The sequence below is a fragment of the Pongo abelii genome, chromosome 12, assembly GCF_028885655.2.
Source record: "Pongo abelii isolate AG06213 chromosome 12, NHGRI_mPonAbe1-v2.0_pri, whole genome shotgun sequence".
NCBI lineage: Eukaryota > Metazoa > Chordata > Mammalia > Primates > Hominidae > Pongo > Pongo abelii.
Genome location: NC_071997.2, coordinates 104,022,495 through 104,035,756, shown reverse-complemented (window position 1 = coordinate 104,035,756; position 13,262 = coordinate 104,022,495). Strand labels below are relative to the sequence as shown.

Sequence of the window (13,262 nt, the reverse complement as noted above, 5' to 3'; positions counted from 1 at the left end):
AATCCCAACTCTGCTGCTTATTTGTGTGATTTGGGCTAGGTTTTTTAACCGTCTGTGCCTCGGTGAATCCCATCTACAAAGTAGAGATAATAATAGTACCTACCCCACAGGGCAGTTGCAAGGATTAAATGAGGTAACGCGGATGTAACATTTAAAACAGTGGCAGAGTACATACAGAGATCTGAACAAATGTTAGCTACTATTAGTGATATGTGAGTGGGGGAAGCACACTGCCTTGGACTTGAGGCAATATCAAGTCTGAGTTTCTGGAAAAACACTTGTGGAATAAGTACGGGCTGGCCACCTCCTGAAACAGGACAAAAGATCTGGCTTGCCTAGATCCTTAGCCTGACTGCTTCTCCTCTTTCCTTTCTAGAGGCAGTATTACGTGATGGAAATACTTGGTGGGTGCTGTGGGCACAAAGATAAGTTAGTGTGTTTTTATCCCCTAGGAGCTGAGTCGAGAGTAGGAGAAAAATGCATAAATAATTACCAGGTAGGATGATTAAGCAATATACTGGAGGCAGCAACAGAAACACACCGGGAAAAAAGATACCCACGGCGTGGATGGAGATATGAGATGTGTGAAAGCGCTAGACACAGGCAGCCATCTGCACCCATGTAAAATTGTATTATTGCTGACTCCTACAGGGCCCACTTTAACGCTTCTTTCAACCAGAATCCCTGCGGAACTAATTTTGTAGAACCGCCGGGGATAAAGACCTTTATTTGCAATGTCGAATTCCAGCAGAGTAACCCCTTCTTGCTTTCCACACGCGCAAACCCAGGTTCCAAACGCTGCAGTTCGCGTTTCCCGGCTAACGGAAAAAACACGAGGAGCTGTTTGCACATCTAGGGGATGAAGCCAAGAAACGGAAAGCTAGGCCGAAAGGGCGCAACCACCACGTCTGGAAGAGGCCAGTTAAGTAGAGAAAGGGGAAGGTCAGCCCTGCCCCAGCGCGCTCTGCGTAACCGGGACTTCCTCCGCGCGGCAAAGCCGGGGAACCTCCCTGGCGCCTGCGCCACCGCGGCGAGACTCGGCGCCGTGGACGTGGAGAGAGGGCGACGCACCTGCGCGAAGACGGCAGCGGGCGAAGCCGCTCCAGTGCGGTTGCGCGGCGGCCCAAGCGTCGAGGGGAGCCTCGGCGGGGAGCGCGCCGCGCGCCTGCGCGGAGAGCTGCGTGATGCGGCGGCGCGCAAGGGACGTGCGGAGTGAGTGGCGCTGCGGGTGGGGCCGTCGGCGGCGCTGGTGAGCTTTGCGGAGCTGGGCGGTGCCGAGGAGGAGGAGGTGGCGGCCTGGGTCTGACGCGGCCCTGTTCGAGGGGGCCTCTCTTGTTTATTTATTTATTTTCCGTGGGTGCCTCCGAGTGTGCGCGCGCTCTCGCTACCCAGCGGGGAGGGGGTGGGGGGAGGGCCCGGGAAAAGGGGGAGTTGGAGCCGGGGTCGAAACGCCGCGTGACTTGTAGGTGAGAGAACGCCGAGCCGTCGCCGCAGCCTCCGCCGCCGAGAAGCCCTTGTTCCCGCTGCTGGGAAGGAGAGTCTGTGCCGACAAGATGGCGGACGGGGAGCTGAACGTGGACAGCCTCATCACCCGGCTGCTGGAGGGTGAGTGCGCGCCTGGCCGCGGGACGGAGGGAGGTCAGGCACCGCCGCCGACCCCTGCGTCCGTCTCTGCCGCCGGACCGCGAGGGGACCCCTTTCTCGCCCCGAGACGAGTCTCTGGGAGCGCGGCGCGGCCGACGAACCGAGGAGGGGCGAGGAGGCTCTGGGCGCGGGGGAGCGGCCTCTGGGAGCGCGGTCAGGGGAGATCGCGGGAGAGGGGGCCGTTCCCGCGGACCCTCGGGGGCCAGGCCCGCCGGCCGAAGGCTGTGCGGAGCGGGTCTGCGGGAGACAGCCTTTCGGAAAGGCCGCCGGGCTCCGCGCGCCGTCGTGCTCGCCTCCGGTGACCCCTCCGAGGAGGGGGAGAGGATGCCTGCCACCGGGCTTTGTGTGTCCGTGGAATTACTGTTTCTTCTCTGTTCTCTTTGTGCGTTGCCCTTGGCTGCCTCCGATTGTCGTTCCGGGAGTGAATTTTACGTATATATATAAAAACCTGTCCTTAATAGGACTGCTTCGTCTGCTCTGCATTTTTACACAATGCTATAGAATGGATTCGTCTTAAAGAGAGGATAAAATTAGCGGGAATTAATCTACCGTTTGTTACTTGGCCTAAAAAAATTGTAAGACAAAATATTTGATCAGGTTGAAGATGCACGTAAGAAATGTGATGTATGTAGATGGGTTTGCTGAAGGGATTGGCTTTTGCGTTTGATTTGAGCAGAGCTTAATTTCTGCACAAACTTAGTGAAAATCTATTTTTAAAGCCTGTCTTGTATTCGAAAGGTATTTGCAAGTCTACACAGCATTTGAACTTTCCGGGCCCAGGTGTCCTTATTGAATAGTTTTATGTTGGTGGGAAGGCAAGGGGGGAAAACGAAGAGGTGGACTAGCCGGGAGTTAAATGTATTGATTCATTGCAGGATATTATTCAAAGTTAAATGCAGTTTTCTGCCAAACAGTCCGTCTACCGTAAAGTTTTCGTCATCAATAATTGTTTTGTGAGTGTGTAGAAAAGCCTTTAATCCTTTTTAAACAATTTAGAGGCCTCTTTGTTAGCCGCCGTCCAACGATTGCATATGTACTGTTTGCTTTCAAATTACTTTAAGATAATTGCTAGAGTGAAGCAATATGTACTTATATTTCGAAAATCATCAAAGAATATTGTAATGGGGGAGGGGTAATTCCTTTTTCAACGAATGTGTCGGTATCTCAAACCCAAGTTCTGTGAGTACCTGTTCTGTAACTAAATACTGTATATTTGCTCCAGATGTGAAAGCCATCCAGCAGTCTTAAGACTGAATAGGAAGCAAAAGTTTTACCAGGAACTCTTATTTACCTTTTCCTTTATTATTAAGTTATTCCTGGGAGGCCCCCTGGTGCCTGCAGTCAGTGTTCACTACCTAAGACTGTTTCAGATGTGAACATCTTGCTGGGTCTTTGAGAAATTTGCTTTGAAAATAATTGTATTTTGTAACTGTTTTATGAGGGAAATACAGTTAATTTAAAAATGTGTATGTGTATGTCTTGTTTACATTTGGGAAAGTAGAGGCCTAGTCCTTTTTTTTTTTTTTTGAGACGGAATCTCACTCTGTCACCCAGGCTGGAGTGCAATGGCACGGTCTCAGCTCACTGCAACCTCCGCCTCCCGGGTTCGAGCGATTCTTCCGCCTCAGCCTCCTGAGTAGCTGGGATTACAGGCACCCTGCCATCATGCCCGGCTGATTTTTTTTGTATTTTTGTAGAGACGGAGGTTTCACCATCTTAGCCTGGCTGGTCTTGAGCTCCTGACCTCGTGATCCACCCGCTTCAGCCTCCCAAAGTGCTGGGATTACAGGCGTGAGCCATCGCGCCCGGCATATTTTTATATATTTTAAACTTTGCTTGTAAATTTAAATATTTTAAAAATATGTTTGTATCTCAACTTATTTATATTTTATTTCATTTTCCATATATTTTGTAGGCATAAAACAGATTTCTGTTTTAAAATGTTTGTATCCTTTTAAATTAGACGCACCTTTATATGATTACAGGTACTTTAACTTCACGAGTGGGTTGTGCAAGGTTACTGGAAAAGACACTGGGGGAAAAATAGTCTAAGTGATTCCGTTTGTTTTTGTGAATTCAAATTAAATATTTGGTTTTGTACAATCTGTTTTCCTTTTTTTTGGGGGGGGGGGTGGGTAAGAATTGTAGTCCAGACACATTTCTCTCTTAATTTAGCGAGCGTTAACAAGTTGACCTCCTCCTTGCCAGGCACCAGCAATCCTAAGATAAGACACAGTCTCTTCACTCAAGGAGCTCCCAGTCTAAACAAGTGTCTTTCAGGCTTTTTCAGCCTCCTCTCTGTCCTATGTTCAGCACACATTCTATCAGTAGGTTTCAGTACTTCTTCATCCTACAGAAGCATATTTAGTTTGACAGTGCCTCCAAGGGATTCTTAAGTATTCTAGATTTTTCAGCTCCTTCCCAGATCTAGACCTGTTGAAAGACTTGTCCAGAGCAGACTTGAATTTTCTAATAAATAATTATTTTTAATCTTCAAAGAAAATTTTGTCCACCTGGATTTTCAATGATATTAGATGCTAGTTAATGATATTTTGTAAAGCTGCCTAGCAAGAATAACTATGGTTAGTGTTTTTAGTGTCAAATGAACGTGTAAGTAAAAATTTGGCAAGAATTTATCTGCATTAGGGGAAAACATTCAGCAGGACCTGATCTCATTTTAAAATGCTGATTGTAGCCCCACAACATATTCCTGATTGTTTTTTCTTTTTTACTGTATTAAATCGCCGATCAGCTATACACACTTCTGGTGACTATATTTTATGAGTTGCTTTTTGTTTTTCTTTTTTAGGTGGGCGTATTATTGATAAGTTTTTTTTTTGTTTTTTTTTTTAAGTTGTTTTTTTGAGACGGAGTTTTGCGCTTGTCACCCAGGCTGGAGTGCTGTGGGGTGATCTTGGCTCACTGCAACCTCTGCCCCCGCAGGTCCAAGCGATTATTCTGCCTCAGCCTCCCAAGTAGCTGAGACTACAGTCGTGTGCCACCACGCCCCATCTAATTTTGTATTTTTAGTAGTTTCACCATGTTGGCCTGGCTGGTCTTGAACTTTCCGTCCTCAAGTGATCCGCCCGCCTCAGCCTCCCAGAGTGCTGAGATTACAGGCATGTGCCACCCCGCCCGACCTTGATATGATATTTTCAAAGAGTCCTTTAGGTCATTTTAATACATACATGCCATTTAGTGTAAAACAGAAATATTGATTTTATTATTTGGATGGTGCATATTCTTTCGGTATGTTTTCTTGGATTAACTTTTGCTTAGAACTAAAAACCAAAGACTTCTACTTTATCCCCTGTAGTGACCCTATTGGCCACATTCTTGTGGCTTACCATAGTGTTTTGATCATTTAAATTGAAGCTAGTTTGTATGAGTATTCTGGAAAATCCGGTAAAAAGCTTTTCTTAAATGAGTGGTTCTCAAAGAGGGGTGGGAAATGGGAGTATAGCAGAATCATCTGGGGAACTTCATTCATACTATAAGTGCTAAGTCTATTTTGGAGGAAGTGAAGTGGAATGAGTAGAATCTAATGCATTTGGGAGGAGGTTAGTATGGAAAACTGCTGCTGGGTGAATAAGAGTGCCAGCTCTGTTCCCAACCACAGTCTTGATCCAGGTATTTAAAAACAGATGTGCCAGTTGATATAGTATGTCTATTATGTATCATATATGTGATAATATGAAACTGTTAAGAATTTGCTCTTTCCTGATTATGAAAGGGCAGCATTCTTTCAAGAAGTCCCCTGTAATTCCACAATCCAGAGATAACTGTTGTTGAAATTTTGATATATTTTTGTTCAAAGATACTTCACATACTTTGTAAAATTCACATGCTTTACATCATTAGAATATTCTTTACATAGCTTTATGAGTTAATTTTTCATGTAGTATTACATCATGAATATTTTCCCTTGTCATTGAAATGTCTTCAAAAATACCCAAAAGCGATTTGCTGTGTGATAGAAAAGTTTTTCTTAAAGTATTTTTTTAACATATTACCACGAAGCTGAACTTGACTATTACAATATGAGTTATAGAATATTAGCACTGTCTAAAGTTCCATAGCAAAATGTGATTGTGTTACATTTTTGGCCCACTTACAGTTTTATGAAAATCTTGGGATGTGTTTGTACCTGTTTTGTTTTTTAAATTCATTTTTCATTTAACTTTGACCTGTCAGATGTCTGAATTTGTGACACTGCTTGTGATCTTTTAGTGTGTATCTCCCTTTTCTTTCTTGTGAAACAGGTATAGTACTCTTAAGATTTAGTTAGGCTGACAGACTACACTTTTAACTTTTCCTTTTCAAGACAGGCTGGAATGCAGTGGCTTGATCATGGCTTACTGCAGCCTCGACTTCCTGGTCTCAATCAATCCTTCTGCCTCAACCTCCCTAGTGGATGGGACCACAGGCACATGACACCTTGGCTAGCTAATTTTTTTATTTTGGTAGAGACGGTGTCTCCCTATGTTGGTTGCCCAGTCTGGTCTTGAACCCCTGTGCTCAAGCAATCCTCCAGCCTTGGCTTCCCAAAGTGTTGGGATTACAGGTGCGAGGTGCTGCGCCCAGCCTATAGTGTCCTTTTGAAGGTTAAAAAAATAAATGAATGGATTTGAAAAGTGAAATCGATTAATGAAAGCATATTAAAGCCCTCCATTTTAAAATGACAGCTTTATCCAGATATAATTCACATACCATACAGTTTGCCTATTTAGAGTATACGATTTTTAGTATACTATAGAGTTGTGCAGCCATCACCACAGTGAACTGTATAACATTTTCATACACACATACCCCCCAAAAAACCCTGTTCCCGGTAGCAGACACCCCATTTCTCTCCATTCCTTCCTGGCCCCCACTAATCTACTTTTTTTTGTCTCTTAGATTTACCTATTCTGGACGTTTCATACCAATGAAATCATACAGTATGTTGTCTTTTGTGACTGGTTTCTTTTAATGTTTTTAACATTCATCTTTGTTGTAATATGTATCAGTACTTTATTCCTTTTATGGCTGAATAATATTCCATTGTATGTATACACCATATTTTTAATTCATTCATCAGTTGATGGACATTTTGTTTTCTTTTGGCTATTGTGAATACTTGTAGTGCTGCTGTCAACATTTGTGTACAAGTTTTTTTTGTGGGCGTATACTTTCAATTCCCTTGGGTATGTAGCTGGGAGTGAGATTTCTAGGTCATATGGTGACCGTATGTTTAACTTTTTGATGAACTGCCAGGTTGTTTAAGGCCTCTTTACCGATTAAATTGTTTTAATACTGACCCAGCAATCTAAAGGTTAGGCAGTTGGAAAGAAGTGTCAAGTTGTTCCTGACAACCTCCACTTCTGTAGGGAAAGTGTTTTGTGTGGATCCGCAGCTAGACTTGTTAGAAAAAAGAGCATGTTGGGGAATGGGGGAGATCACCCGAGGAATATTTTATCTCCTTGATTCTTCTGGATGAGATACTAGAGGAGACATAAGGTCGTGGCATATGTTTTAACTGATTCAGAGATTAGGTGTTTGTTTTCTCTGAATTAGTTCAGCAAGTAAGGGAAACTGACAGTTTGAAGAAGTTGCCCAGAGGTGTTTTTATTTTGCTATCTGAATGCAGACCTGGAGCTTTTCTGGTAAATATCTAAATCCAAGATGAAGATTCATTGGGATTTAATACATTATTTAAATTGAGTCTAGAGACAAAGCCATATTAAGAGTCAGGATTCGTGGGAAAGATAGTTGCATCTAGTAGGTCTTTTTCTTCCTTATTGTCCACGTTTATTACTTTTAAAAGAGTATACATTCCAATGCCATGCATTTTTAACTTTTTTTAAATTAATTTATTTTTTTTGGAGGCAGGGTCTGGTTCTGTCACCTGGTTGGAGTGCAGTGGCATGAACATGGCTCACTGCAGCCTCAACCTTCTGGGCTCAAGTGATCCTTCTACCTCAGCCTCACAAGTAGCTGGGACCACAGGCATGCACCACTAATTAAAAAAAATTGGTAGACACAGAATCTTACTTTGTTGCCCAGGCTAGTCTCAAAGTTCTGGGATTACAGGCACCCAGCCCCATTTTCAAACATTTCTAACAGGTAAAATAATACAGGTATGAAGGAATGTTAAGATATTTAGAAATACTGACTAAAATTCTGTTATGTATTTCTGAAAGGTTATTCTGGAATCTTGGTGGCATATAGGGAGGCAAGGGGAAGAAATAGTTTGTAAATGTCAGTAGGTTTAGCAGTGGTGTGGTAGATGGGGATTCCCAGTCGAGTCTTCTAGGATTTGTGATTGGATACAAATTTATACGCTTAGGCAGCAGCCACTGCTTCTAGCAGCTTTAAATAGCCATTTCAAGGCTTATTCAAGTATAAATAACCAGTAGCCAGTTTTTTCCTGGTTTGATAGAGGAAGTCAGTCCTTGGTCTAGATGGGTACTTGTCATACAGTAGGAAAAAGGGCGGGGGCAGTTGTCGTTTATTCTGCCTCTGCACTATTCACATGTAGAGCACAGTGATTTATTAGAGTATGTATAACCTTCATGAACATCACTGGCCTCAGAACCCTCTCTTGCCAAACTTACCTCCATCTGTGCAAAGACAAGTGGAGATATTGATGATATGTGCATATCCCAGAGGGAATAGCGTTTGGTTTTTGCTGCATGCCCACACTTGCATAATTGGGAGGTTTTAACATAGCATATTTCACCATAAAGGAATTTTATTCTAATAATGTTAATCAGAATATCCCTAAGTAACAGAAGTTCCCATCTGGTCAGTTACAAGGTGACCAAAACACTTTCTTGGTTTGAGTATAGTCATATGCTCCATCAAATGATGTTTTGGTCAACAGTGGACTTCATGTAAGATAGTTAGTGGTCCTGTAAGATTAGAATGGAACTGAAAAATTCCTGTCACTTAGTGACATCATAGGCATAATGTCATAGTGCAATGCATTACTCATGTTTGTGGTAGTGCTGGTGTAAACCTATTGCACTGCCAGTTGTGTAAAAGTACAACACGGGCCACGCATGGTGGCTCATGCCTGTAGTCCCAGCACTTTGGGAGGCCAAGGCAGGTGGACCACTTGAGGTCAGGAGTTCGAGACCAGCCTGGCCAACATGGTGAAACCCCATCTCTACTAAAAATACAAAAATTAGCTGGGCTTGGTGGCATGTGTATGCCTGTAATCCCAGTTACTCAGGAGGCTGAGGCAGGAGAATCACTTGAACCTGGGAGGTGGAGGTTGCAGTGAGCAAAGATTGCACCACAGCTCTCCAGCCTGGGCAAAAGAGTGAGACTGCATCTCCAAAAAAAAAAAAAAAAAAGTATAACACAATTATATAGAGTACATAATACTTGATAATGGTAATAAACAGCTATGTTATATATTTACCTTTTTTTTTCTTTTTTTTTTTGAGACAGAGTTTCGCTCTTGTTGCCCAGGCTGGAGTGCAGTGATGCAATCTCAGCTCACCACAACCTCTGCCTCTCAGGTTCAAGCGATTCTCCTGCCTCAGCCTCCTGAGTAGCTGGGATTATAGGCGTGCACCACCACACCTGGCTAATTTTTTGTATTTTTAGAGAGACGGGGTTTCACCGTGTTAGCCAGGATGGTATTGATCTCCCGACCTCAGGTGATCCGTCTGCCTGAGCCTCCCAAAGTGTTGGGATTACAGGCTTGAGTCACTACGCAGGGCCCTGGAATATATTCTTATTTTAAAAAACTAGTTAACTTAAAACCGACTCAGGCATGTCCTTCAGGTGGCATTCCAGGAAAAAAAGCTTCGTTATCCTGGGAGGTGATGGCTCCATGCATGTTACTGCCCCCCTGAAGACCTTCCAGTGAAGATGTGGAGGTGGAATATAGTGTTATTGATGATCCTGACTCTGTAGGCCTAGGCTAATGTGTGTGTATATGTCTTAGTTTTTAACAAAAGTTTAAAAAGTAAAAAATATTTTTAAAAATAGGAAAAGGCTTAATAGGATAAGGATATAAAGAAAATATTTTACAGCTGTGTGATATGCTTTTGTTTTAAGCTAATCATTACTAGAAAATTCAAAACGTTTAAAAATTTTTTTAAGTTTCTAAAGTAAAAAATGTTAAGCAAAGGTTAATTTATTCTTGAAGAAAGAAAAATATTTTTATCTTTATGACTGTATATACGTTGTGCCTTTTCTGTGTTTAGATATGTTTAGATACACAAGCACTCATTGTGTTACAGTATTCAGTACAGTAACATACTGTGCATCATGCTTTGTAGCCTAAGAGCAATAGACTATACCATCTAGGTTTGTGTAAGTCCACTTTATGTTTGCACAACAACAAAATCACCTCACTGTGCATCTCTCAGGAAGTTTCCCTTTGGTAAATGATGCATAACTGTATTATCTGACACCATTTTAACCTTCCCCCTAGTCCTACCTCTCATTCTCAAGATTTGGAGAAATCAAAATCTAAGTTTTCATAATAAAAGGTTAGGTATATCGGATGTTACATAGCTTCCACTAATGTCATATCTAGCAGTTGTAATCACGTATTTTAAAACTTTAAATAGTAAATTAAGAAGGAATCTTTATAGGTACTTGTATGTTTCCTCAATGTGGTTTGAATTGAGCCTGTTATTTGAATTACTATCAAATACTTGAGCCAAACTAGCGAGACAAAAAGACCAGACTTTTTCTTTTTTCCGAGACGGAGTCTCACACTATTGTCTAGGCTGGAGTGCAGTGGTGCAGTCTCGGCTCACTGCAGCCTGTGCCCTAGCGATTCTCCTGCCTCAGCCTCCTGAGTAGTTGGGATTACAGGCGCCCGCCACCATGCCCAGCTAATTTTCTGTATTTTTAGTAGAGATGGGATTTCACTATGTTGGCCAGGCTGGTCTCGAACTCCTGACCTCGTGATTCGCCCACCTTGGCCTCCCAAAGTGCTGGGATTACTGGTGTGAGCCACCGCACCCGGCCAAGACCAGACTTCTGAGGGGGAGAAACTTGCAAACCTGTCAGTGAGAAAGAGTGAGGTCTGATTTTAGATGACAGAAAGGAATAGCTTTTGTGAATTTCAGACCCCCAGCTACTAGAATTATGTGAATCCTGAATGATAACCAGATGTTTACTCAGTTAAGTGTTTACTCAAATATTAGTAAGTATTGATACATTGGGATGCCATCTTATATAATGGTTAAGGACACAGATTCTGGGTGTATTTCAGCCCTGCCCCAGTTTCTTCTGCATATATGATAGTGCCTTCAAACAATTCTTGACACATTAAAGGTCAGAAAATGTTAGCCGTCATTATTGCTTGGTACAAATCTGAGCTAGGAAATACTAACAGAGAGCTCTTTATGCCACTGAGTCCTGGAACTTCCCCATACTAATTTTGAGAAGGCTTTCTTGTAAGTATGTGACAGTTACAGTTTCCTCCACTTTCTGTTTATTGCATATAACCACCATTCTTGTATGTAAGTATGTATAACAGTTTCTTTACTATTCCCATTATTCAGCGTTTATAATCTGGTTTGACATATCAGTGTTGGTGCTGAGAGGGAAAGGTATTTCTAGGTAGGATAAAATGGTGAAAAGTGATTCAGCGCTGTTGTATGCTTGCTTTTGGCCAGGAACTATAGGGCAGTGTATCTTAAACTTTGAGTCTTGAGACCCTCTTACACTCAAATTCTCCATATAGAATTTTCAATGTAAAGAATTGAAAACGAGCTTTTATTTATGTGAGGTATTTAACAATATTGCATTAGAAGTTAAAACTGAGAATTTAAAAATTTCTGTTCTCGGCCGGGCATGGTAGCTTACACGTGTAATCCCAGCACTTTGGGAGGCCGAGGCGGGTGGAATTGCTTGAGGCCAGGAGTTCAAGACCAGCCTGGGCAACATGGTGAAACCGCATCTCTTCTAAAAATACAAAAAAGTTAGCTGGGCGTGGTGTCACATGCCTATATTCCCAGCTACTTGGGAGGCTGAGGCACAAGAATTGCTTGAAGCCGGGAGGCAGGGATTGCAGTGAGCTGAGATTGCGCCACTGCACTCCAGCCTGGGCGACAGAGCGAGACTCTCTCTCTAAATAAATAAATAAATATCTGTTCTTTAAGTAGCAATGTATTACATTTTAGCATAAATGTTTTTTATGAAGATAACTTTTCTAAAGCAAAAATGTGAGAAGAGTGCCATCATTTTATGCAAATCTAATGTCTTTTTAACAGAAGACAGCTGAATTCACATCTGTTTTGTTTCAGTCTTTTGATACCTTGTTTTAGTTGAATATGAAGAAAGTCTGTAGTCCTACAGATACGTAGTTAGAAAAAGGAGTAGTAGTTTAATAGCTGTTCTAGATAATTGTGGGTATTCTCTGATGTTATTACCAAAAATCAGCAAGTGGTGGTTTTTTAAAGGTGAATTTTAAAAGAGATGTGGAATCTGAAATTATATCCATGAATTTTTATGTTCTCTTACATTAAAATCCATTGATCTTTCTTGTACTTTAAATGGATCTTACACATGACTTTATAATACGCATTGTTCATTTGGGTAATATTGATTCAGCTGAGTTATGCAGATGTCCAGATGTTGAAACAGCTTATTATGTAATACAGTATCCAGAAATGACATTTGTTAATGTTACAGGATCTCATCAGAAGAGTCCTTAATTATGGAGAAGCTGTCAGATTTATGGTGCTGATTACAAGGTTTCTAGAATTTTAGTTTGTAACTTGAAAGCTTGAATTTTATCATTGGCAACAAGTACTGTCAGTTGTTTTCCTTGAAATGACAGGGTCACTTTGTTCATGTTCACGTGTATCTGTTGAATATCTAAGTTTGAATAACCATAGTTTGTCAGTTATACTTTCCAGTAAAAGTGTTTAGTGAAAAAAAGTGTCTAGGTCCGCTTGGAACTAAAACAGTCACAGGAGTGCTTTCCTTTGCGACAACCATTGTACTCTGGGATGGAGCAGGAGTGCTTTGTGGGCATTTCCATTTTATCATGTAGATTATTAAAGAGATGTATTCAAAGATTGAAGTTTAATAAAATTGATCATTTCTACTGCTTTACCAAAGGGCATACATGAAGCTGCCTTTTTTGTGTTTCACTGCATGTGTGTTGCAATGAACAACACAGTGACTGACTACCAGTGGGGTTTGGTGCCACTGACTTGGTATGTATTGAGACACTAACAGTTTCACCCATCCTTGCTTTTGTATTATCAAAGCAGATGTCAGTGCAGTGAAAAAAAAAAAAAGTCCTTTATTCCTGAAATGTCTAGCCCTCACCTGTATCTGTCACTTTTCTTCTTCACTCTTTTCTCATTATACTTGCTATTTGTTTACCAATGTACCTGAAATGACTTTTTACTTATGCTTTGTGAATTCATGAAAGCCATAGGCCTTCTCAGAAAAATATTTTTATATATACACAATATTACAGACAATTTGTGGTATTATACAGAGCCACTAAAGGCCATTTTGGTCTCTGAATGCACATTATTCTTTTGTTTTGAGACGGAGTCTCACTCTGTCACCCAGGCTGGAGTGCAGTGGCACCATCTCAGCTCACTGCAACCTCTGCCTCCTGGGTTCAAGCGATTCTCCTGCCTCAG

General features: G+C 41.9%; 1 protein-coding gene across 5 annotated transcripts in view; it reads left to right on the top strand.

The window, feature by feature from the left end:
* Positions 1 to 956: 956 nt before the first annotated feature.
* Positions 957 to 13,262, top strand: part of PPP1CB (protein phosphatase 1 catalytic subunit beta) — a 50,086-nt gene continuing 37,780 nt past the window's right edge. Inside the window, exons 1-2 of one of the 5 annotated variants that reach the window (XM_009237418.4) lie at positions 957 to 1,249; positions 1,467 to 1,605. In XM_009237418.4, the coding sequence (XP_009235693.1) occupies positions 1,554 to 1,605 (52 nt within the window). In that variant the 5' untranslated portion in view covers positions 957 to 1,249; positions 1,467 to 1,553. 5 annotated transcript variants of the gene reach the window in all.